Here is a 24827-nt window from a genome sequence, read left to right as displayed (position 1 = left end):
GCGCACCCAAATGTAGGACTTCGAGGCAGAGGCATAATGTTCAATGTAGTTCATTCTGGAAACTGGGTCAGAGACGGTGGAGCAGTCCGACAAGGCAGAGGGACAGAAACGCTAGGCTCGGCGGGATGCAAAAGACATGCAGCAAGGTCCGATGACTATGGGGCAAACTAACAACTCAACAGGACAGGATAAAACAAAAGGGCACAGAATCGCTGTGAACAGGGTTACTCAAACTTACGCGTAGAGGTGGAGAGCCCGACAGGAAATGAATGCAACTCAGTAACGGAGGGCAACGAACTGGCAAATGCCAGTGACAAAAACTCCAACTTAAATGACAGTTGTCACCCCACAGAGCAGTGGCCACACCCCTCTTGGCAGTTGCACATGACATATTTGGCCATGAAACTTGACTCGTCATGTCAACGAAATGTCAACATGTTGGTAGTTGAGAAGACCTTTTGCAACTGTGGAACAAATTCTATGTTTTGACCCAAACAAAGCTGTTGGCCCGTCTTCTTGCTCCTTTTGTCCATTCACTCTATTTGAGATATTTCAGCTTTGTAACAACCTTTGAATCTCTTCATTAAAAACATATTCACCGCCGATGCGAGGAATTAAAGGGCCCACTCGTTCTTCTGGCATTGTATGGCGCGGATGAAAGGCAGTGGCCCCGACAACGGGGACCCCCGATTCATATGGTAACTGCGCCAATTATTTGCATACCCCTACCACCCCCCCCCCCCCCACACACACACAATTATGAAAGGTAATGGGAAGATTGTGGCGTTTTCGCAGTGTGGAATTTCTATTATGTCACCGACAGGGAGGGATGGAGTGGGCGGGTTTGGCACAATCGGGTGCTGACTATGTAGCTCATTCTAGAATTGTTGGATATTTTTGCAACTCTGAAATTGCAACTGGAGTAAAACTAAAACCAGCTAATATTCAAATAATATTTTACTTCCTTTAATTGTCAAGAAATTATTCGCATCTTTTTAAAGCGTTACCCTTGGTGATTGAGTTTGGTGAATCAAATCATCCATCCATCCACCATTTTTTTTAGCCGCATATCCCACTTGAAATCTACTGTCAAACTAAACATAGAACAAAGAGATTTACATATTGTGTATTTAACCAAACCGCATAACATTGTCTTATGGATGTCCGCTAGCAAAATGCTCCATGGAAAATGCCATAAACGGGCTAACAAAACTCGCTTCTAGTATATCACATATTGTGATACTACCACTGTTCAGGGCTAAGGCGTGCGCCCCAGAAGGAGCAGAACAATGCCCATTGAATTATCCATCCATCCATTTTCTTTGCCGTTTATCCTCACAAGGGGCGCGGGGAGTGCTGGAGCCTATCCCAGCTGTCAACGGGCAGGAGGCGGGGTAAACCATGAACTGGTTGCCAGCCAATCGCAGGGCACATAGAGACAAACAGCCATACCTTGGGTCAATTTAGATTGTCCAATCCATGTTGCATGCTTTTGGGATGTGGGAGGAAACCGGAGTACCCGGAGAAAACCCACGCAGGCACGGGGAGAACATGCAAACTCCGCACAGGGAGGGTTGGGATTGAACCCGGGACCTCAGAACTGTGAGGCTTTACAAGCTGAGACACCGTTCCACCGAATCAAATCACAGGACTGTTAATTCCCTGCTCGTCTCGAAAACAAAAAATATCAGATTGTTTTCCTCCAATTCTAGAAAGTTATATTTGCATCCACTCTCAAAGATTTTGCCGTGCGCTATCTCCGTATGCAGTATTCTGCTATTCCGGCGACCTCTTTAAATCAACCCCCCTTCACGCCTGAAATTGTGGCTGCTAAATGGCACGTAGCAACGGACACTCAGGAAGCCAATCTGTCATCTGGGACCCCCCCCGAGCCTCGGCTCCACTCGATTATGACGGCGCGGCTTCACAATCGTTCGCATTCATTATCACATCTGCGAGCGTTTCGTCAGCCTTGCGCTTTTGTCCGGCGCGGATTAAACCCGCGCACACTGCCTGCTATTCATTCGCACGGCTACAGTCTTCAATCCGGCGCAGCAATTCCGAGCCTCACCTTTTGTGGTCGCGTCGAAATGCGCATCCTGGATCAACACGCACTTCATGCACCTCAATTAGGTTGCGGATTGTTTGTGAGATGGGAAAAACATTTTGGGGAAACGACAACAGAGTCGTTCACGACTAAGCGTTGTTTACAGTGTTGTGTGACAGAAGGAATGTTAGCGACTATGCATGACATTAGATATGGATGAATTCTAATCACAGGCATTCATCTTAGGAGACGCTTGTCATCTTGGAATATGCGCACATTTTGTTTGGACTTTCTTTGGAAGCCATTTACACACACGAAACAAAAAAGGAAGCAAGCATTAGTTTTTACTGTGGCTAAATTCGAGTTTAGGTGCATTGCTGTATGTTGAAATGGTTCCTTAGTATCAGAAACAAGCAGAGACAGTAATTATTATTTTTTTTTTTAATTTGAGCAAAATGTGTCCAGAATGATTCAAGTGTGGGTTGATATGGCAAACAAAGGTTAGAGTTTCATGTCAGGGTTAAGGTTGAAAATTAGTAGTTGCAGTCATGGGGTCTCAAATCGATATTAAGGTCAGGAGCAAGCGGCAAGGGGTAGGACCAAAATGCAGGACTCCGAGGCAGTGATATAATTTTCCAAGGTGGTTTAATTCCAGGCAGAGGTCACACAACGGGAGAGCAGCCCCACAAGGGCAAAGGCACCAAAACACGTGGCAGAAAGGCAAGGTCCAAAAATATGAAAACGAGGTTGAGACACTTGACGGGGACACAGGAACGTTGGGACGTGGTAATGGGAAAAATCGCTCAGAAGAAGCTCGTAAACTCACGCTAGACTCCCACGACGTTAGTGAGGCGGAGGTGAAGAGCAGCCTCGAACACGGCAGTGGCGTTGCAGCAAGGGTTTGGCTGTCAAATTAGGGTTGTAGGTCTGGGTTTTAAACAAGGGACAGAGTCGTAAGTCCATCTTTCAAGACATAGCTTAGCTTTCAAATCAGGGTTTTGATTCTGGGGTCGGGTTTTACATTACGTTTTCAACATATATATAGTTTTCAAAACCCGTGTCAGTGTTCCGATCCAGAGTTAGCGTTTTAACGTAGGATTTCAAGTCACGGTTGGGGTTTTAAACAAATGTTGGGGTTTTAAATCAATGTTTGAAAGCAGGGATTTGAGACTGGGTTCAGGTTCTGTATTAGGATTTAAAGTAGGATTTCGACACGGAAGCTCTTTTAGAAGAAGAGAACATCTTACAACCGAGTGAAGTGACCAGGGCAATACTAGCCTATCGTTTCGAGCCATATTGAGATGATGTCCGGATTACGGCCAAACCGCCTGCGGCCAAACCGCCTCCCCGTCCAATCGACCTCCGCGCGGTGGTGATAAAAACAACGCCAGCCCCGAGCGTCGCCGCGGCCAAACCGCCTCCCTATCCATTCCACCTCCATGCGGCGGAGATGAGCCCACCACGGCCTGGCGCCGCGATGAGCCACTCCGCCAGTGCCACGTCCGCCAGTCACGGCTTCGGCCGGGGTGGTACATCGACACATTTAGCACCCCTGATTTACGGATTACGTACCCCCCTAACTATTGTTTTTTTTTAGTAGCTGTATACACACCCGCCTGTCATTTCGAACCTACGAAGCTCTCGTCCATACACGCATGCAATCCATTTTTCCCGACGAACCGGGTCTCTTGCAAACTTGAACATCCTCCCGAGTGTTCAAGCAATGTCCAGCAAAGCCACGAGCCAACATTTTGGCCAACACAAAGGAACAACGAGCTACCTTCCAGCTTGCAAAACTAGTATAAACAGACGAGACCGCTTGAGTGCGCTACTGCCCTGTATGTCACTTCCTGCTTCTTCTCAAAAACAAATCCCTCGAGAGGATTTTCATGGCGGGTGTTACAAAAAGCCATTTACGTCAAAATAATGTTTTACAGTGAAAACATGGATGGGTCCATGCCGGCTGCCATTTTTGTCATTAATAACATACCAAAAATCATGCATTTCATGACAGCGGACCTTTAAGGTACTACCTAATCCTTAAGTCATCCTCGCCACTAGTTGGCGCAACATTGCAGCATTTCAACACATCTGCGACTCATCATATACGGCAGAAGGGAAAAAAAACATTTTGTTCACATTTAAGGTAACGTTTGTCTGAAAAGTACAACGGTTAACGCTACTTGGTATCAATCAGTATTGGTAATAGTCCCAAGTGAAAAAAAGTGTTATCGAACATCCTTAATTTTAAGTTATCCAATAAAAGCAGGGCTATGAATAATTTGGAAGGAGCAAATACTCGATGACACTTTGAATATGACAATACATTTAATAATACATGAATAACGCATCTTCTTCCAGTCTTTTCTGCTTTCATATGTCATTTCCCGCCAGAAGATTCTGCCATTTACCATCAAAATTCCCTTTGACTCCAAATCTACTTTAGTTGATCGCCTCATTGTTGCAAAGGCTTTTTTTTTTTTATCCTCACAAGTTTTTCTAGTTCTGTATTCCAGCGTTGACCTCCATTTCTCGCAGCAGGTGCGCACACTGAACTCTGTTTCCTCCCAGGCTCCTTTTTTTTTTTAACTGTATTTTTATTCCTATCCACTTTTGTGCTCAGTTAAATAAAGAGCCTATTTAAAGATTGCATCATTTAATTTAAAAAATAAAATTGTGCACACTGTCGCTCATGAGAAAAGGGAGGGGGGTGGAGTTCATGTAACGGTTAGGATGAAAAAGTGAATGGAGTTCCCTTTGGGGGAGAAAAAATGGGTTAGTAGAAATAATCTGTTCCTGAGTCAAACTGATCTGATGTATCATCAAAGATGATTATAAACCTGTAATACCAGTGTAATAACAATACAATAAAACATTTGCTATGACAATCGTCGATTTCACACCGATTTTATCAGGCTGATCGGAATTGGACGATAACTGGCATTTATTGTTGATCAGCCGATCGGTTTTGATGTCGTAGTCCAGCGATCCAATCAATGACGCAATTGATCGGTTCCGAGAAAGTCATTTAATCCGCAGTATATCTGAATCCAAGTTTGTTATCATTTTCATCTTCTGACGCAGTACTGTAAATATCTGACGGCCAATAAAACTATTAAAATAAATGGTGCAAAATTTTTTTTTTAAATCCTCTGATTTTCTTCAAAGAACATTCTTGTTAATGAAGCAGATGGGAAAAATGGATGCGCCGTGCAAGTTCTGAATGATGTGCTGGTTTTTAGATATGAATCAGCAACACATTTGAATCATCTCTTGGTTTGTTGCCGTGGGGGGGATTAACCTGCCAGTGGAAAGATTTGGTCCCTGATGTTATCGTCCGTCTGACAGCTTTTGGCAGAACATTCCAAGCGGAGTTGTCGGCGTTATTGACTTTTCTCCTTTCCCGCCATCTGTTTTCACACGACGCATTCTCGCCAAATTTCGAACTCGCGGTTTTTCCCATGTCGGCGCGAGACGCCCGTCGTCACGCCTCCCAATTTAAAGTGCGTTGATTATTTATACTTCACATTGTTCTCTTCTCGGGATCGTTTGGTTCCTCATCTTTATAGAGCCGCTGAGATCCTGCTGAGTGAGGGGATGCGAGGGGTTCTCCCCCACCCCCCTCCCCCCACCACACTACCTCGTATCAGCGCAGCTCACAGGGATAATTATAGTGCACGCGCACACACGCAAGTATGGCGACCGACTAGAGCGGAGCCTCCTCAGCTCATTAAATTGTGAAATGAATCCAATCTGGAAGGTTTCCAGATAAAAATCTCCATGCAAGCAAACTTCCACATTTATAATTAACACTTTTATTCCTAATTAGCCCCCCCCCCCCTTTTTTTTTTTAGCACTGCTAGCATTACTGTTGCTGATTTAAGAATTGCGTGGCTGATTTCTCCTTTACAATGGACAGTCCAACAAAAGCAGTTCAAACGTAATTTTGTTGGAAGATGTACTTCAAAAGTCAGCTACAGTCATGGGGAAAATTAGTATGACACGTTTTTCTTGTTCATTTTAATGTATGTCGCGAACCTCCGGTACGGGGGCGGATCCAAATGCAGGACTTCGAGGCAGAGGCATAACGTTCAATGTAGTTTATTCCGGAAACTGGGTCATAGCAGTGTGACAAGGCAGAGGGACAGAGCCTACAGAGCGCACCTGGTTACAAGCCTCGGCACACAGAGTTTAACGCTAGTGTGGCACTAGCGGTAAACTCTTTTTGTGTACCGAGGCTTATGAACAGGTGTGCTAACGCTAATACTAGCGCCGCATCACCAAATTATGGTGTATATTTTTTTGCGATTGGCTCAGCCCCCTTTCAGTGTACCGAGGCTTATAACCAAGTGAGCTAACGCTAGCGCCGCGCTAAAGCTAGCGCCGCATAAACCGCAGGGTTGAAAGCGTGTGAAAAAAGTCCAGACCAGAAATTACGGTATATATTTTTTTGTCTTTGTGTGGCCTTAAGCCTGTGATTGGCTCAGCCCCCGACTCCCCCCAGATGCACACACTCCCCTGAGAGGATGTTTGAAAGAAGCCAGGGGGCTTGCAAACTACTTCTCGTCAATCACCACCCAAGGGCGGCGCGAACAAACAAGTCGGTCCTCCAAAGGAGGGTCGGGACGGGGGCCAACTTGTTTGGCTGTCAGGACCGCTCGTACCGGGTGAAAATCCCCACCGCCGCTATCAGACCCGCCCCGGTACGGCTGTGCGTCTGACAATTTTTATTTCTTCTTTTCCTCTTCTGCAAAGTTCCATGTGCGCTGCTGCGATTAGAGAGAAAAAAAAAAAAGAAAAGAGAACGTCTGCCCTCAGAATGACTTTTCCGTTCCGTGCCAATGGCTTTTACAGAGAGATGAAAGCACGGCGGAATATGACTCCCAATTTCATCTTTCAGGCTTCACAAGCTACGCAAATAAGAAATTATACCGATGGTATCGGTTTGGATAATTGCTTGTTATGCCTGTGAACGCCGGATCGCGATTTGGTGTGGACTGTGAATACGTAAACATCACTACAGGAGTTTTTGAAGAAGAGAGAAAAAAAAAAATCCTCGTTTGCACGTGCTTGGAAAAAAAAAAAACCAGACGTTTGTGTTTCCAATGATATTTATGTGAAATTTGTGGCAGGACTGCTAGAAAAACGTGAAAATTGCTTCTCATGAAAGGTTTACTGGTAAAATATAATGAGCATATGAACAGAGGCTATGTTAAAAAAAAATCTTTATTTTGTGTTTCTGGATTTTTTATAAAAATATCACATTTCATCTGTACTTTGTATTGGCTAGTCACTGATGGCGTAGTACAGGGGCGCTCAATGCCTCGATCGCGGGACGGCGTGCCAAAAAAAAAAAAAAGATCTATAAGAACAAGAATAAAAACATCATTAATAAAATGGTCTTAGAGATGTACACTCAAAATTACAAATGTGACAGTACTTATGGAGCCCATCAATGAGTTTTGTGATGACAGCGTCCACTTTAGTTCACTACACAGTCTGGGCAACGTAGAGCAAAGACGAGCTAGACATGCTGCTTATGTTTACTTTTGATATTCATGGAGATAGTTAAAAAAGAAATGCTGTTGTTTTAAGATGCAATAACTGTTGGAGTATGTGAATAATCCAAGAAAAAGTGGTGAAACTGGACGAGATTTTCTCTTTTCCGAGTCGTTAAAGGTCTAATCTGAAGCCAAAGTAGAATGCGCAGGATGAGATGGTGTATAATATTAAAATTCCACCTTGGCACAGAACTGATCCAGGATGAAAGCACAGACAATAAAGTGCACAAAAAAGCTAATTATGTATTTTAAATATAGGAGGCAACATAACATTGATCTTAAAACGGTTTGGGAGCATCATCATCATCATCATTCCCCCCCACCACCGTCGGTAGCTCGCAAGAGGCTGACTGCTTGAAAAGTAGATCTTGGGGTAAAAAAAAAGTCTGGCCAAATCCCTGATTTACAGGATGTATAATATCATAAAGGAACACTTATAATGAGCAAAACAATATCTTTTAGGATTTTTACAAGATTTTCTGCGACGTTTTGTGGTTGGTTTCACATCATTTGAATTGAAATAATTCTATTATTCGGCTTTGGTCCCTCGCATCTGGATGAATTTGTTGACTTTGAGCTATTAGGATCGTGCGGGTGACAAATGTTTTTGGCCTCGGCAGAGTCTTGCTAGGGATGCAATACTGCCCATAATTTGTCTCTCTTTACGTCAGGCTCGAGCATTAATCCAGTATTTAGCCAAGTGTCAACCGGCATTGGCTTTCTTACGACCCTTTACGTTGTTTTAAGTGTCAATTTCCTCTTGTTTTGTTGCTTCTGTAGTTGTTGCTTCTGAGGCTGGCTGCTTGAAAAGTAGATCTTGGGGTAAAAAAAAAAAGTCTGGGCACCCCTGGTGTAGTGCCACACACGCCTGCCCGTGAAAAATGTGATTTCACTGGCCATTAAATATACTCTCAGCTGCTTCTTGTGATATTTTGTTCACGGCAGCTTAACTTCAACGCGATCGGTTGTCATATCGGGTGATTCTGGAATTGGGCTCTGAATCGTAGAGTCATCTATTGATGTGCGCAGAGGACTGATGATGCCTTGCGCGCCAACTTAGCAAAGAAAAGCTCACGTCGCCCCCCCGCTAGCGCGCTCCATTTCCTGCAATGCGTGACCACGTCTTTTGCTCTCTTTCCCTCCCTCTAATGTTCTATTTTTTTTTTATTTTTTATTTTATTTTTTTTGTCTTTCCATCCTCGTAGTGCGAGTCAGCGCACACGTGTCCCACCAACCGCGTGACCGGGCAGGGGGAGGCGGGGCTGTTCGGTGGCGGAACTCGGCGTCGCACGCTGATGCCGGAGAGGAGGAGCATGGGCGGGCCGCACCCGGCGGTACTGGTGGTGGGGGCGCTGTTGCTGGGACCCCTGGTGGGCGCACTGGACGTCCCGCTAGACCGTAAGAACACAGAACAGAACAGAACACAAGTCTCAACTAACAGAAGCTTCATCAAATGATACATTACTGGATATGTATTTTCCATATTGATTCATTTTAATAAAGATGCCAATGAAATAAACGAGCAACTCACACCACCTGATGTGACAAAAATATAATAGTGATGAAATCGAGAATATAATGTCTACTCCTGTGAGTCACTTTTCCAATTCAGCGGTTTGATGACGTTTAAAAAAAAAAAAACATATTTTAAGCTGCAGTATTGCATTGGTGTTGCGTAAGAGTCCTCATTTTCCATACTAATGTTCTCTTCATTGTGACTTGTGCTGATTCTTTTGGGGGAAAGTTCTGGAAAAATGTAAGTCCCGAGCAAGTGTGATGTCCACAAAGAAACTGTTTTTTTTTTTTTTTTTAAATTTAATTTAATTTTTGTGCTTGAAGGATCCTTTTCATTGATTTTTGTGTGATTTGCAGTGGAAACATTTTGTGTTGCATGATTTTTTTGGGGGGGGGTTCCGTCGCAATAGAAATACAGATGAATAAATTGTGTCCCGCATGCTTTTATTCTATTTTTTTTTTCCCATGTTTTTCCGCTGTCGCACAGTCAAGTCGGTTAACTGCGTGAGCCGCTATTGATCGTTTCAGTGTGGTCAAACGCAGGCCCTTGCAGCGAAGGTCAAGGTCGAACATCATCTCCGCGTCTCGCTCTCTGCTCGCTTTTAGTGCCGCAGCCCCCCACCATCACTCACCAGTCCCCCAAGGATTACATCATCGACCCGCGGGAGAACATCGTCATCCACTGTGAGGCCAAAGGGAAGCCTCATCCCAGGTAAGGACGAGGGAGGCCTTCCGCCATCCCTCTGCGGTTACGTTTCTGCTTTCAACCCTATTTCTATTCCTACTTTTTCCTTTCATACATACCATACCCGCTGAAAATTAGAACATCAACTGACTAGGACAGCTAGAAGAAGGATGAAAAATACTATCAATTTCTTAGGTTATTTTATTGTTACGTAAGAGATACAATAGTATAAAAATGATTTTAGTTCATTGACACGTTGAGAGGTGGTAATAGAAAGTTGGTTTTTTTCATGTGATTGTAGTTACACACACACTATTATTATTTTAAAAATAAATAGTGGACCTTCCACGATTTATTTTTAAAACAATAATGGTTTCAAAAACAGCATAATTTCAATATGCTATGCATAGTTAATAATAATAATAATAATATACAATAATTGTAAATTTCAATATACTGTACATAGTTAATAATAATGATGATAATATACATTAATTGGACACTAAACTGCTCCTAGGTGTGATTGTAAGTGCGGCTGTTTGCAAATACACAGCTAAGATCTAGTATTATTTTTAAAAACAGTAAAATTGAAATATACTGTGCACAGGTAATAATAGTAACAACAATATTAAAAATAATACATTAATTGGACACTCTAAATTGTGCCTAGGCATGAGTGTCAGTGCGGCTGTTTGCAAGTACACAGCTATGGTGCACTGTTTATTTTTAAAATAATAATAGTTTCAAAAACAGCCAAATATTAATATACTGTACACAGGTAATAATAATAATAATGATAATAAAAATAATACATTAATTGGACACTAAATTGCCATCTAGGTGTGATTGTGAGTGCGGCTGTTTGCAAGTACACAGCTAAGGTCAACTATTTATTTTGGAAAAAAAAAAGTTTCAAAAACAGTAAAACTTAAATATACTGTGCACATGTAATAATAATAATAATAATAATAATAATACATTAATTGGACACTCTAAACTGCCCCTAGGTGTGATTGTGAGTCAGGTTGTTTGCAGGTACACAGCTAAGGGATAGGCTCCAGCACCCCCTGCCACCCTTGTGAGGATAAGCGGCTATGAAAATGGATTGATGGATAATAATAATGCAATTTTTCCCACCCTGCTTTTTTTTTTGAAAGGATCTCCTGGTTTTAGTGTGCACATTTCTATTTATGTCTATCTACCGTACAAAATGTTTAAAATCCATTTTGTCGGTCTGCTCTTTGCGTGCACCTCTTCAGTTTTTCCTGGACGAGAAACGGAACCCACTTTGACCTGGAGCAGCACCCCAACGTGCACATGAGGCCCCACTCGGGGACGCTGGTGGTGGACATCAGCCGGGAGCGGGCGGAGCACTACGAGGGCTGGTACCAGTGCACGGCGAGGAACAAACACGGGACCGCCGTCTCCGACGACATCGTGGTGCGGCAGCCCCGTAAGTGTCTTCCCCCGCCGTCCGTCTGTTTTTCTTTTTCATTTCATCCTTCTTACTGCGTGTATCTTTTCTTTCCCATGAAAAAAAACTTAGTTGAGTTTATCATCTTAAGGGCGGTCCTGAAAGGTAAAGGTTTTGCATGTGGGATGGCGGCATGACACACTAGCTGGAATTTCCCTTTTTTGGATCTCTCCAACTACGTTCAGAGGAAGTGGGCCAAATATTGTTTGATCCCATGCTAACTTTATATGTTAAATCAAACAGTAAACAGTCTGCTTTATGGTTGTGTAATGTTGTAGCCGACAGAATTTCAGTCAACCGTGCTTTACAAAAGAAAAGCATACAATATTGCGGAATCATTTTGATGTTCACTGGCACATGGAAGGCTCACTTGTACATGTACGACCCACATTTGAGTTCTTTCACCTCATGATGTAGATTTAGTCACAGAGCTCCACATGGCCTTCAGATAATTAAACCTTTTTTTTTTTTTTTTTTTTTTTTTAAAGGGGAAACCCACTGGTTTGCATTAACAATGTATCCAATAGGTCATGCAATATGCACCCTCTTTTGACAATGTGATGTTAAATCCTCTCTCATTTAATAGTGCTTTTATACAATTTCTTGTATTTATCCTCATCTGATGAAGAAATAACAGTATCGGTTGATCGGGAAGACAGACGAATACTTCCATACAGATTTGAACCTGTGGCTGTAATTAATGTTGAATATACGGATGGTTCGGGTTCGGAATGACGCGGAGTCTGACTACTCAGAGGCCTACGTGCGACATAAGTGCGCAAACAAAGGCCACTGGGAGCTCCGGGCCGGCAGCCGCGGATGGTTCTTCGGATGGGAATGACACGGAGTCTGACGAGCGAGCTCCGACGGCGGGACGCGAGCCCAGCTTCCAGGTGGCGGAGGTCATTAACCCTGGACGCCGAAGCTAGGCTAAAGGCTTCCACCGCCACCAAAACTCGGCTAAAGGCCTCCGCAGCCACCAAAGCTGAGCTAAAGGCTTCCGCCCCCGCCAAAGCTCAAATAACGGCCTACCCAGACGCCGAAGGGCGGCTACAGGCTAACGGCCTTCCCGGACATCGAAGCTTGGCTCGCGGCCCGCCGCCAGAGCTCGAGGCATGCCTTCGGCTCCTGGAGATCTTTGTTTACACACTTATGTCATGCGTAGGCCTCCGATTAGTCAGACTCCACGTCATTTTGCAGGCAGCGGAGGTCGTTAGCCCCGGACGCCGAAGCTAGGCTAAAGGCCTCCACCGCTACCGAAATTCGGCTAAAGGCCTCCGCAGCCGCCGAACTTCGGCTAAAGGCCTCCCCGGACGCCAAAGCTCAGCTAAAGGCTTCCGCTGCCGCCGAAGCTCGACTAACGGCCTCCGCCGCCGCCGCAGCTTAGCTAACGGCCTCCCCAGACATCGAAGCTTGGCTCGCGGCCCGCCGCTAGAGCTTGCGTCACGCCTTCAGGTCCCGGGGATCTTTGTTTACGCACTTATGTCACGCATAGGTCTCCGAGTAGTCAGGCTCTGCATCATTTTGCCCATAGAACCATCCGAATATTCAACATTAATTACAGCCACAGGTTCAAATCTGTATGGAAGTAATCCTCCGTCTTCCCGATCAACAGATACTGCTATTTCGTCATCAGATGAGAATAAATCCGAGAAATCGGCGCTGGGCATAAATGGTGTCCCATGTAATCGAGCCTTTGTTGCGGCACAGTACACGTCACATCCGGGCACGTAGGTCATGTGACTCGTGAAAATTCGCAATTGTTGATAAAAATCTTCTCAAAACACAATTAAATGAGAGAGGATTTAATCTTGTGGGTAAGATCTTGTCTCGTAAAGTGAGGACGATCACGATAAAGGTAACTGTTGGGAGCAGCAGATGCAGAACTCGGTCCAAAGACAAATAGTTGGTGCCGCACTGCGCCGTCACGGACTGAATTCTGCGAGGTTCCGTTGCCTTCGGTTTGCCAGTGAGCGTCTACATGACTCCAATTTTTTTTTTTAAATCAGTTTGACTGATAACCCAACCATAAAAATGTGAGACTGTTAATTTCTTTGTAAATCAGCTTCCAAATTCATCCGATCAAATAATGATTACCCACACCGTATAATTACTTCACCTGGCCTCGTCACCCCTTTTAGCGAAACACGTTTCATACACAGTTATGACTTTTATCCGACGGCTTTGTGGCTTTCACCGATCCAGGGTCGCCTTTGTGGTCCAAAGAGAAGATCAAGCCGATCGTCATTCAGGAGGGCGTGTCCTTGGTGTTGCCATGCCGACCCCCTGCCGGCTTTCCTCCCCCCATCGTCTTCTGGATGGACAACAGTAAATATTTCACGCACTGATACGACACAAGGCGGCGCGGTGGATCAGGTGTGGAGTGTTGCCCTCGCAGTTCTGAGCTCCAGGGTTCGATCCCAGACCTGCCTGGTGGAGTTTGCGTGTTCTCGCCGTGCCCGTGTGGTTTTTCTCCGGGCACTCCAGTTTCCTTCCACATCGCAAAAACATCCAATATTAATTGGACACTTTAAATTGCCCCTAGGTGTGAATGGTTGTTTGGTTCTATGTGCCCTGCGATTGGCTGGCAACCAGTTCAGGTTCCAATTGAAAGCTGGGATAGGCTCCAGCACTCCTTTGTGAGGATAAGCGGCTAAGAGAATGACTGGATGGATACTCGACAAATCAGCATCATCTCAATTCACTGGGTTCTGTACACGGTTCTTGAATAATACACAAACAAACTCAGTGAAATGTGTTCGATCTTCTACGGATTCCGTTTTGTCTCGACGTCAGACTTCCAGAGGTTGCCCCAGAGCAACCGGGTGTCCCAGTCCCTGAACGGAGACCTCTACTTCTCCAACGTGCTCCGCGAGGACTCCAGGAGCGACTACATCTGCTACGCTCGCTTCCCGCACACGCAGACCATCCAGCAGAAGCAGCCCATCACCGTCAAGGTCCTCAACCGTAAGTGGCTCCTATTTTTTTGCGCGACGGCGTAGGCGGGAGGCGACGTTTCCTACCGCCGACTCCATCGGTCCTCGGACCGAAAAGACATTGTCGGAGCGGCAGCGTGTCTGCGCCGCTGCGGGCGACAAATCCTACCCGGTTTTGAACGCATCTTCATGTGCTCGCTTGTTTGAATGCTTGTTTTGTTGTGTTTCAGTGGACGCGATCAATGAAACAATGGAAGCTTTTTACAATGACACTGATTTATTTAGTGGTGAGTTACGGCAAATTCACGACTCCCTTGCATTTCTCCCGGTCCTCGATTTCCCCCTCGCCTCTTAACCGCAGCGGAACCTCCAGAGTCGAAGACAATCCGTTCCGGGTCGCTGGCCGACTCTCAAGTTGTTCCGATTTCATCATTTTAACCCCACAGGCAATGTTTTTAAGTCACATCCTGATCTTTCATGTGTTGTAAGTGTAAATAGAAATTTGATCCAAATACACAAGTACGCGGCTCGGTGGAGCAGCTGGTAAAGCGTTGGCCTCACGGTTCTGAGGGCCCGGGTTCGATCCCGGCCCGGCCTCTGTGGAGTTTGCATGTTCTCCCCTTGCCTGTGTGGGTTCCCTCCCACAACCCAAAAGACATGCAACATTAATTGGACACTCTAAATTGCCCCTAGGTGTGATTGTGAGTGCGGCTGTTTGTCTCGATGTGCCCTGCGATTGGCTGGCAACCAGTTCAGGGTGAACCCCGCCTCCTGCCCGTTGACAGCTGGGATAGGCTCCAGCACTCCCCTCGTGAGGATAAGCGGCAAAGAAAATGGATGAATGGACTCGAGAGTTATCCTTTTTTTTATCTTGAGTCACAAGCCATAATTTGTGTTAGAAGCGAGTTTGAGATACGACAGTTGCAGTAAAATGGAAAGTGGAGCAATGAAGGTACTGTGACGCCCTCCCGAGCAACGCCACAGGCGCCGACGCACTTTCCGCCATTTACTGACTCTCAAACAAATACAAAATGAAAAGTGATGTAATTCTCTCAGCCCTGAAGGGCACACATCCAACACATGAATACTACAGTATACAGTGAAAAAAAAAGTATTTGAATATCCTCCTATATTGCAAGTTCTCCCACTTGGAAATCATGGAGGGGTCTGAATACGATGAACATTTCATCGTAGGTTCATGACCACTGTGAGAGAGATCATCTAAAAAGAAAAATCCAGAAATCACAATGTATGATTTTTTTACTGATATATTTGTGTGATACAGCTGCAAATAAGTATTTGAACCCCTGATAAAACTAATGTTAATATTTGGTACAGCTAGCATTTGTTTGCAGTTACAGAGGTCAAACGTTTCCTGTAGTTCTTCACCAGGTTTGCACACACTGCAGGAGGGATTTTGGCCCACTCCTCCACACAGATCTTCTCAAGTTCAGACAGGTTTCTGGGCTGTCACTGAGAGACACAGAGTTTCAGCTCCCTCCAAAGATTTTCTTTTGGGTTTAGGTCTGGAGACTGGCTCGGCCACGCCAGAACCTTGATGTGCTTCTTATGGAGCCACTCCTTAGTTTTCCTGGCTGTGTGATTCGGGTCATTGTCATGTTGACCCAGCCATCCTCTCCTTAATACAGTGCAGTTGTCCTGTCCCATGTGCAGAAAAACACCCGCAAAGCGTGCTTCACAGTAGGGATGGAACTCATCATTCGCCTTCCTACAAACACGGTTAGTGGAATTATGACCAAAAAGTTCCATTTTGGTCTCATCTGACCACAAAACTCTCTCCAATGACTTCTCTGTATCTTCCAAATGGTCATTGGCAAACTTAAGAGGGGCCTTGACGTGTGCTGGTTTAAGCAGGGGAAAATTCCGTGCCATGCATGATTTCAAACCATGACGTCTTAGTGTATTACCAACAGTCACCTTCGAAACGTTGGCCACAGGTCTTTTCAGGTCACTGACCAAGTCCTGTCGTATAGTCCTGAGCTGATTCCTCACCTTTCTAAGGATCATTGAGACCCCACGAGGTGATTGTATGGGGTGGACAGGTGTCTTTATGCAGCTCAGGACCTCACACAGGTCCATCTGATTCAGGATAATACATGGAGTGGAGGTGGACATTTAAAGGGCGACTAACAGGTCTTTGAGGGTCAGAATTCTAGCCGATAGACAGGTGTTCAAATACTTATTTGCAGTTACACACACACAAATAAATCTTTAAAAAAATCATACATTGTGATTTCTGGATTTTTCTTTTGAGATGATCTCTCCCACAGTGGACATGCACCTACAGTGAACATTTCAAACCCCTCCATGATTTCAAAGTGGGAGAACTCGCAATATCGCAGGGTGTTCAAATACATATTTTCACTTTATTTTATCACATTCTCTTCTGACAAATGAAAGGATTTTGCAGTTAAGTAAAAAAAAAAAAAAAAAAAAAAAACAGAAATAAAGTGAATCCTTCATCCTCGACTGATCTGAAGATTTGCTTGTATTCCAAACGGCGGCGTTCGACTTTGGAGCTTCGACTGTGTGGGATCCAGACTTTGTCACTCACTCAAATTCTAAACTTCTACTCACTAATCTAGTTTTAGAAACCCAGAGCACCCCGTAACACTCACCCCTTCCCTTCAAACGAACCAATTTAATAAGACCCCCACCCCCCACCCCCACTTTCAATCAAAAACCTTTCCTTATGTTTTTTTTATTACGGTATGTATTTCTTAAATGGGCCTCGTGATAACATCTTTACAGTATTAGACATCAGAGAAAAGTCTAATTTCTCGCCCAATTAACAATTTCCGTCGACGTCGTCCTCATTTATTGTTGTATTATCTTTCTTATTTGCCCTTTGGCGCGGATTCAATCGCTCGCATTAATGCCACAAGCATCTACAGATGCCGCCTTTTCCGGTTTATTGTCAGAAACACTTTTGTCTCATTTGCATTTATCCGTTGCACTCGGTGGTAGACCCCCCCCCCCCCCCCCCGAGGGCAAATCATTAGCCATAAATAAAAATGGAAATGCAAATGATGGCCTGTAAAGTCGACGACAGGTGCAAGTGTGGGCGCGTCGAATGCGCTGGCTTATTGCGGACGCCGGTGACATACGGCACCAGCCCTTGAGTGATGATAATTCTTGCAGAAGACCCGGTGGACGAGAGGAAGCCCGCGTTCCTTATCCCGTCCGGACCGACCAGTTCCAAAATGGTGCTACGTGGTCAGGTGCTGGAGATGGAGTGCATTGCGGAAGGATTGTACGTATCATCCCTAAAGGAGACACATTATACTGTATTTTTTTTTTCTACACAATTTAAAATCGTTTCCTGGTGTTATACTAACATAACTGTGGCATGATTTTGTCAAGATACCTCAAGAACCACGAATTATAGTTTATACTTTACACAATTCCTTTTCTGGCTGCATGTTGTTTTTGTCATGCTGCCACATATACAGTATAGAGCTTGTGCACCTACGTCACCGAAATCACATCACTGGCCGGAAGTGTCGATCAAACAAAGCATTGTTCAATGCTAAGTCGGGTGGAGACGACACGAAAATACGTCTTATAGCACAACGCCCAGAGTTTTGTCCGATACCGTTAAACATTTAGAAGGTGATAATCAACGAAAGTACGTGGAAAAATGAGAGGCACTTGGGATAGAGGACCCGTATTTAATGCCGAAGTTGATATATTCGCCGATTAAAAAAAATTGGACTATTAGCCAGCTTCCGCTTGTCTTGGACAACTGAATCTACACATGGATCTGGTGAGTAAGTCATCGAGATTTACATGGAAGATTTTGAAAGCCGAGAAAAGTCTGGACGCATACAAATACTTTGTTGCTGGATCTGTTCTCAATCAAGAATAAATCCCACATAGTGATGGAGCCACTCAGATTTTTTCAAGACAAATACCAATATTTAAATAAATGACCACTGGTTTTACACAAACTCGCATTCATTAACTATGTTTGGGGGGAAAAAAAGACAGCGAGTCGGCTCCTTGTACACGGAAGCGTGTTGTGACCACACATTCAAATTCAATAAACCTCTCCGTGAGACGTTTTTTTTTTTTTTTTTTTTTAAATATGCATTGTTCTCAGATGAGTCCAGTGTGCTTTTAAAAAAAGAAAATAAACCGCCGGGATAGGCTTCAGCCCCCATACACGGAAGCTTGTTGCAGCCACACGTTAACGTATGTAAACCTGTGTGACCGACGGTTTAGTTTCTTTTTTTAAATACGTGTTGGACTCATTTGAGAACAATGCCTATTTAAAAAAAAAAAAAAAAACGTCTGTCGGGGAGAGGTTTACCAAAGTTTAACGTTTGCCCACAACACGCATCCATGTACGTTGGAGACGACTCGCTGTTGTATTTTTTATTTTTTAAGTACCCATTGTTCTCATATGAGTCAACTTGGCATTATAAATACTTCTTGGTTATTTGAGATTGAGAAGAATAATTTCCACCTAAAGGGAAGTGATCGCTACGCAGTCGTGTGTATTTGGTTGGGCACCATCCGTCACGTTTAATTGCCGAAATCCATCGATCTTTTCTGGTCTTTTCAGCTGGTATTCCATATCATGATCTCTTTGAATATCTGTCTCGTCTGTTCTGACACCCAACAGCACAACAAGTCTCCGGCATTGTGCATATTCTCCTCCTGTTTAATGTCCCCCACAATGTCGAGCGGCTCTTTTTGACCAGCAATATGGCTCCGTGAAAATGGTGACGTCACGTGCACGACTTCTAGAGCTTCTTTCATTTTCCTGCGTGGGGGGAGAAAAATGATAGCCCCCGTAAATACAATCAGCATTTCCACTTGAGTACTTCATAGGTGAACCATATTGAGTGGAATTTATTTTTTATTATTTATTAATGTTTTTGCTTCCATCTTAAAGCTAATCATTTTTGTTTTTAAGAATTTAAAATTATTATGTATTGAACGATGAAGGTGTTAATATTGACAAAATCTAAATTCTATTGATCTATGCCTTCTTGCGCGTCATCGTCCTCTCTTTTGAATCCAAGGCCCACTCCTGACATCTCCTGGGCCAAAGTGAGCGGCGAGCTCCCGACGGCGCGCGCCTCGGTCCTGCATCACCAGAAAATCCTGCGCATCGTCAACGTGTCGGAAGCGGACGCCGGCGACTACCGCTGCACCGCCAGGAACCGACTGGCCTCAGTCCACCACACCATTCAGGTGACGGTGAAAGGTGCGTCCTCCCCATTCAGGCCCACGTTCTGATCCGCGTTGGGTGCACCTGGATCAAAAGTCCTTTGTGTTCTTCAGCTGCCCCATACTGGATCAGCGGCGCTCCCCGGAACCTCATCCTGGCCCCGGGAGAGGGTGGGTCGCTCATGTGCAGGGCCAGCGGCACGCCCAAGCCCAGCATCCAGTGGGCCATGAATGGCATTCCCATCGAATGTGAGGACACACTCTAACTGCTCCTATGCAGTCGCTGTGATTTGACGGGCGCGTATGCACCCGCGCACCATCGCACTCGCAAATCTGCTGAGTCGAGCACGAAAAATCACGTGTGTAAAATTTGCTACGAGTAGAAATACTCAGCTATTGAAAGACGTCGCTTATTTTGTGTAGTCTTGACCAATGTTCCCCCCAAGCTGCGCAATTGCGCACTTGTGCACACACTCAGCGCACATGAAAACCGATCCAGCGCAGTGAACTACAGCCTGACGTCTTTTTTTTTTATACGGAAGCACACGGTCTCTAACAACGAGCAGCTGCTCAGCCTACTTCTACTTCCTAGTTTACCTGACACCGCACCGCTCCGCTCTTAAAGGGGTACAACTCATAATTACAAACAGAACACACACCCACAACTTTCTATGTGCCGGCATGACTGGTGGACCACATCTGTGACTTTATATCTGCGGGCATGACCGACCACCACACCCGTACATTTTTCAAACGTGAGTGACTGCATATGCGGACACGAAACAAAAATGCCACAAAATGTATAAATAATGATGACCTCGGGTCCGGTTTAATTTAGCTATTATTCTGTTTTATAAAATGCAACAGGTGGCTTAAAAATATTGCCTAATTGTAGAATCTGACATTTCGTGGACGAGCATTTGCTTAGGCTATAAGTCACTTTCATTGATAGATGAACAAAGTTACGTTATTTGGAGTTAAAAGTAATCATGTTTGTAAAACTGGATAACGACCCATGGCACGCGTCACCGAAAAAAGGCATGAAGCATAACGGTTAAGTTACAATCCTCAATTGTCACTGATAATCCTGAATAATTCATTATAAAATGCAATAAAGTATTTAGATCTCGCGACCCTCGTGAGGATAGCCGGCGAAGAAAATGGTTGTTTGGACAAAAAGTATTTAGAATGATATACCATGATAATTTTCCAGTTTTATTGCCAATAACAACAAATTGCCGGTGCAAAGAAAAAAAAAAGTAAATTAATGTAATAATGAAATAAATCTGAGATCCGTATTATTACAGGCGGCACGGTGGTTAAGCTGGTAAAGCGTTGGCCTCACTGTTCTGAGGTCCCGGGTTTGATCTCGTACCCACCTGTGTGGCGTTTGCATGTCCTCCGTGCCTGCGTGGGTTTCCTCCGTGCACTCCGGTTTCCTCACATATTCCAAAAACATGCAACATTAATTGGACACTCTAAATTGCCCCTAGGTGTGATTGTGAGTGCGCTTGTTTGGCTCGATGTGCCCTGCGATTGGTTGCCAACCAGTTTGGGGTGTACCCCGCCCGTTGACAGCTGGGATAGGCTCCAACACTCCCCGTGACCCTTGTGAGGATAAGCGGCAAAAGAAAATCGATGGACGGATATTCAAGTCCTTCATTTTTGTGGTTTCCCTCAAACGTTAACCTGCATTTTTATTGTAAGCATATATAATATAAAACTATGGTACATTACGTTCATGCTATTCAGGCTGAATATGAATTTTTATACATTTTCAATTTCCTAAATATCCACACTTTCTTTTTGTGTCCCTTCTGTTACTCAACATCACAGGTGATAATAACGCATTGTAAAGTAATTTGCTTAATAGCAAGTGAAGTGACTGGAGAGATTTAATCAACTACAGCGTAATACGTTAATGTGATCTAATCCTTTTTGGAATTTTTTTTTTCTATTTTATCCATTTTTGCATGAATATTCTTGGCCCGGGTCAATCGTAAACAAATATAAACCGGGAGAGTTAATAAAATGCGGTCAATTGAGTTTCCAAAACTCTTTGACTTTCATCAATAGATTAGTTTAATACCATGAAAATCCAGAGGAAAAAATGACACGGGCGATGAAAATTTCCCGTCAGTCAATTTCTACGATATTCGCTCATTTCTGAACAGACGCTCCAAAGGACCCCAGCCGGAAAGTGGAGGACGACACCATCATCTTCACCGAGGTGCTGACGGGATCCAGCGCCGTGTACCAGTGCAACGTCTCCAACCAGCACGGCTACCTCCTGGCCAACGCCTTCGTCAATGTCCTGTGTAAGTGCACATTCAAGTTCAGAAAACTTGATTCATCCGTGTGGGGAAATTAAGGGAGTAGAGGGTGGTCCAGTCAAGCGGTTTTGCACCACTCCTGCAGAGTAGGTCCATGTTGCTGGATGTGGACCCGGACAGGAGATGAGAATTGGGTTTTAAGGTGGGGAGAGGATGAAAAGAGCAGTGGTGAGATGACGGAGCCCTGTGGGAACCGTGGAGAGGTGTTGAGGAGGTCTGACGGGTTGTTGTTGATCTGGACTGTAAAATCTAGTGACTGTGGAAATCTAGGATCCAGAGAATGATCTCTAGGTCCAGATCCAGATTGACATTTTGGCTGTTCACGAGATCTGTTTGCACTCAATCACAAAATGAGCGGGACGCAAAACCGTTTTGCATCCTCTGCCGGCACCGCGTGAACCTCCACACCTAATTTTTCCAGCCGAGCCGCCCAGAGTGCTGACGCCGGCTAACAAAGTCTACCAGGTCATCAAGAACCACAGAGCCCTCCTGGAGTGCACTTCCTTCGGCTCCCCCAAACCCCAAATTACTTGGTGAGTTAATGAGCCGTGAACCGGGATGCCTGACGTTCCGCGAAAAAGCTCCAATGGGAATTCCCCGCCTCCGTGACAGGTTCAAGGAGAGTCGTTCCGGCACGCTAGACCCTGAGACGCACAAGGAGCACGACAACGGCACTTTAGAGATCCGTGTGGCTCAGCCCAAGAATAGCGGAAAGTATACCTGCGTGGCCCGGAACTCTCTCGGTATCTATGAGAATCATGTGCACCTGGAAGTCAAAGGTAATCTTTGCTCGGACCTCAACGCTAGAGGAATCCCGCGTAGAACTCAGAGACTCGCCGTAATAATTTGGAACAGTTGAATAAAAACCTCCGCCCTTCTCAGAACCGACCCGCATCCTGAGGCAACCCGAGTACCGAGTGGTCCAGCGCGGCAAGTCCGTGGTGTTCGAGTGCAAGGTCAAACACGACCCCTCGCTCACGCCCACTATGACGTGGCTCAAAGACGACGGGGAGCTGCCCGACGACGAGAGGTGAGACCCGGCCGGGGTCCTGTAAAATTGTGCACTACTGAGGTTTGGGTTATGTTTTTGTACTGTTTATGGAAAAATGGTGGCGCGCTAACCATTTGGGTTGAGGCACTGATCTAAAAAAAAATGACTGGATGGCTTGTTGGCCACCAAAACTGAAGTCGCCATCCGCCATCTTGATACTCCCAAAACAACCATGCCAACTTTTTGCCGCTGTGAGAAAACATTCCACTGGTACGTTAGAAAGATTCACTTTGACACTGTTAAAGTTTGTTTGTCAAGGTTTTTTTTTTTTATTTTATTTTCTGATGAGCTTACTTCACTTGAACAAAGTTTTGTTTACGGTTATTGTTGTTCACTGTTCACTCTCTGCTTCACCTTTATAGGCCGACCGTTTTTTGCAAAAAAGCCATGTAAATATTTTCCCAAACTTCATCAGCGGATAAGCAACAAAACACATTTTCTGTGATATTTTTGATGAATTTCATAATACGGAACTCTGCAAATTGAATTTGATTTTCAAATACGAGGAATCAAGCTTAAATTTTCTGCCTGAAATTGGACGTCGCAGAGTCAAGAAATGAACAATGCGTTTAGCATGTATTTTCCCATTGCGAGTCCTTATTTCCAAAAATATATCGAACTGATTGACTTAAAATTTCATGTTTTTATGACAAAAAAATGCTTATTTTTTTGCTATGTTATGGTGATAGTGCTTCACAGTATATTTTGGGAAAAGTTGTCACTGAAACCGGGCCGTAGGTGATATAGCTTTCCTTTGCACTTAGCCTTTTTTTTGGCTTACCAAGTCGAATTAAAAATCCTTCATGTTATCAGAACTGAAAAAATGTCAAGGTCACACGACCAGTTCTACGTCTACATGCCAAATTTTGAGGAAAAAAACCCCACCATAATCCAACCTCTAAACTCTGTCCTCCACATGTTTTGGGAGTACCAAGATGGCGGCCAATGGCTTCAACCAAAAGACATACGATGTGTATGCGGTATCCAGTCCTTTTATATATATATATATATATATATATATATATATATATCAGTGGGTTGAGGATGTCATTCTCCCACCAAGATGAGAAGAGCTTTCTAATGGGAAATGCCTAATTTTTTAACGAAAGCGCCACCTATTGGACGGAGTAGGTTACTGCACAAATTGCCCCTATCGCAAAATCATATCTGAACTTCTAAGGCATAGGCTCAACTTTAATTGACTTTTTTTTTTTTTTTAAATGAAAAGTATTAGATTAGGAATAAATCCAACAAAATATATACCAAAATGTAAATTAAGTTAATATAACATATTCTAATGTATTATAATGTAATATAATACTTTAATATAACTTATACATGTATTTAATATAATACAGTAGTAGTGATGATATTGAACCTAGGACAAGTACAATAATGAAATTAATTTATGCTAATACTTTGATGTACTCACTACATTTTTATAGTTGTTTCCATTTTCGTCCTTTCCTCGAACTTATCCGGTGTCTGTTCGGTTCTGAGAGTTAACGTAAACGCGACGTCGTCTTCGGTTCTTTCGTCAGATTCGTAGTGGACGCCGACAGCCTGACCATCGGCGACGTGACGGAGAGCGACGCCGGCGTGTACACGTGCATCATGAACACGACGCTGGACCAGGACTCGGCCAGCGCCGAGCTGACCGTCGTCGGTAGGACCCCTCCGTACATCTGCCCACTCAAAATTCCACCTGCCGACTGTTCACTTGCCGGGCTTTTAGTGGATTTACTCACCATCTACGCTCTTAACATGAATATTTAACTATCGCTGGTCAATATTTGTTTTAATATGGCTGACATATTCCGCTCCCCACGCCCGTCCGCCGACCTGGCAGAGGCCACGCCGACGCCAGCTCTTGTCAACGGTAACACCTGAAGCACACGTCACCCTCCAGAAGTTTCCAGTGTTCCCTTTATGTTTTGGGATGACCTTTGTCATATTATTATTTTTTTTTTTTTTGTAAAAGGAAGCATGTGTCCTGATGATGACATTTTGTATATTTCACTTTTAC

The 24827-nt window shown here is 44.3% G+C and overlaps 1 protein-coding gene across 4 annotated transcripts in view; it reads left to right on the top strand.

Annotated features, from left to right (window-relative positions):
* LOC133501767 (neuronal cell adhesion molecule-like) overlaps positions 1-24827 on the top strand; it is a 116627-nt gene that overhangs the window by 68136 nt on the left and 23664 nt on the right. Inside the window, exons 6-21 of one of the 4 annotated variants that reach the window (XM_061821714.1) lie at positions 8814-9006; positions 9730-9835; positions 11068-11261; positions 11355-11387; positions 13488-13610; positions 14079-14249; positions 14449-14505; positions 17381-17492; positions 19270-19454; positions 19532-19666; positions 21592-21735; positions 22172-22283; positions 22363-22529; positions 22633-22780; positions 24343-24467; positions 24651-24680. In XM_061821714.1, the coding sequence (XP_061677698.1) occupies positions 8814-9006; positions 9730-9835; positions 11068-11261; positions 11355-11387; positions 13488-13610; positions 14079-14249; positions 14449-14505; positions 17381-17492; positions 19270-19454; positions 19532-19666; positions 21592-21735; positions 22172-22283; positions 22363-22529; positions 22633-22780; positions 24343-24467; positions 24651-24680 (2035 nt within the window). The remainder of the gene's footprint in view (positions 1-8813; positions 9007-9729; positions 9836-11067; positions 11262-11354; positions 11388-13487; positions 13611-14078; positions 14250-14448; positions 14506-17380; positions 17493-19269; positions 19455-19531; positions 19667-21591; positions 21736-22171; positions 22284-22362; positions 22530-22632; positions 22781-24342; positions 24468-24650; positions 24681-24827) is intronic. The other 3 variants (XM_061821712.1, XM_061821713.1, XM_061821715.1) reach the window with 3 other exon arrangements.

This window comes from Syngnathoides biaculeatus, chromosome 6 (genome assembly GCF_019802595.1).
Source record: "Syngnathoides biaculeatus isolate LvHL_M chromosome 6, ASM1980259v1, whole genome shotgun sequence".
Classification (NCBI taxonomy): Eukaryota; Metazoa; Chordata; class Actinopteri; order Syngnathiformes; family Syngnathidae; genus Syngnathoides; species Syngnathoides biaculeatus.
This window is presented reverse-complemented; position numbering and strand designations above follow the sequence as displayed.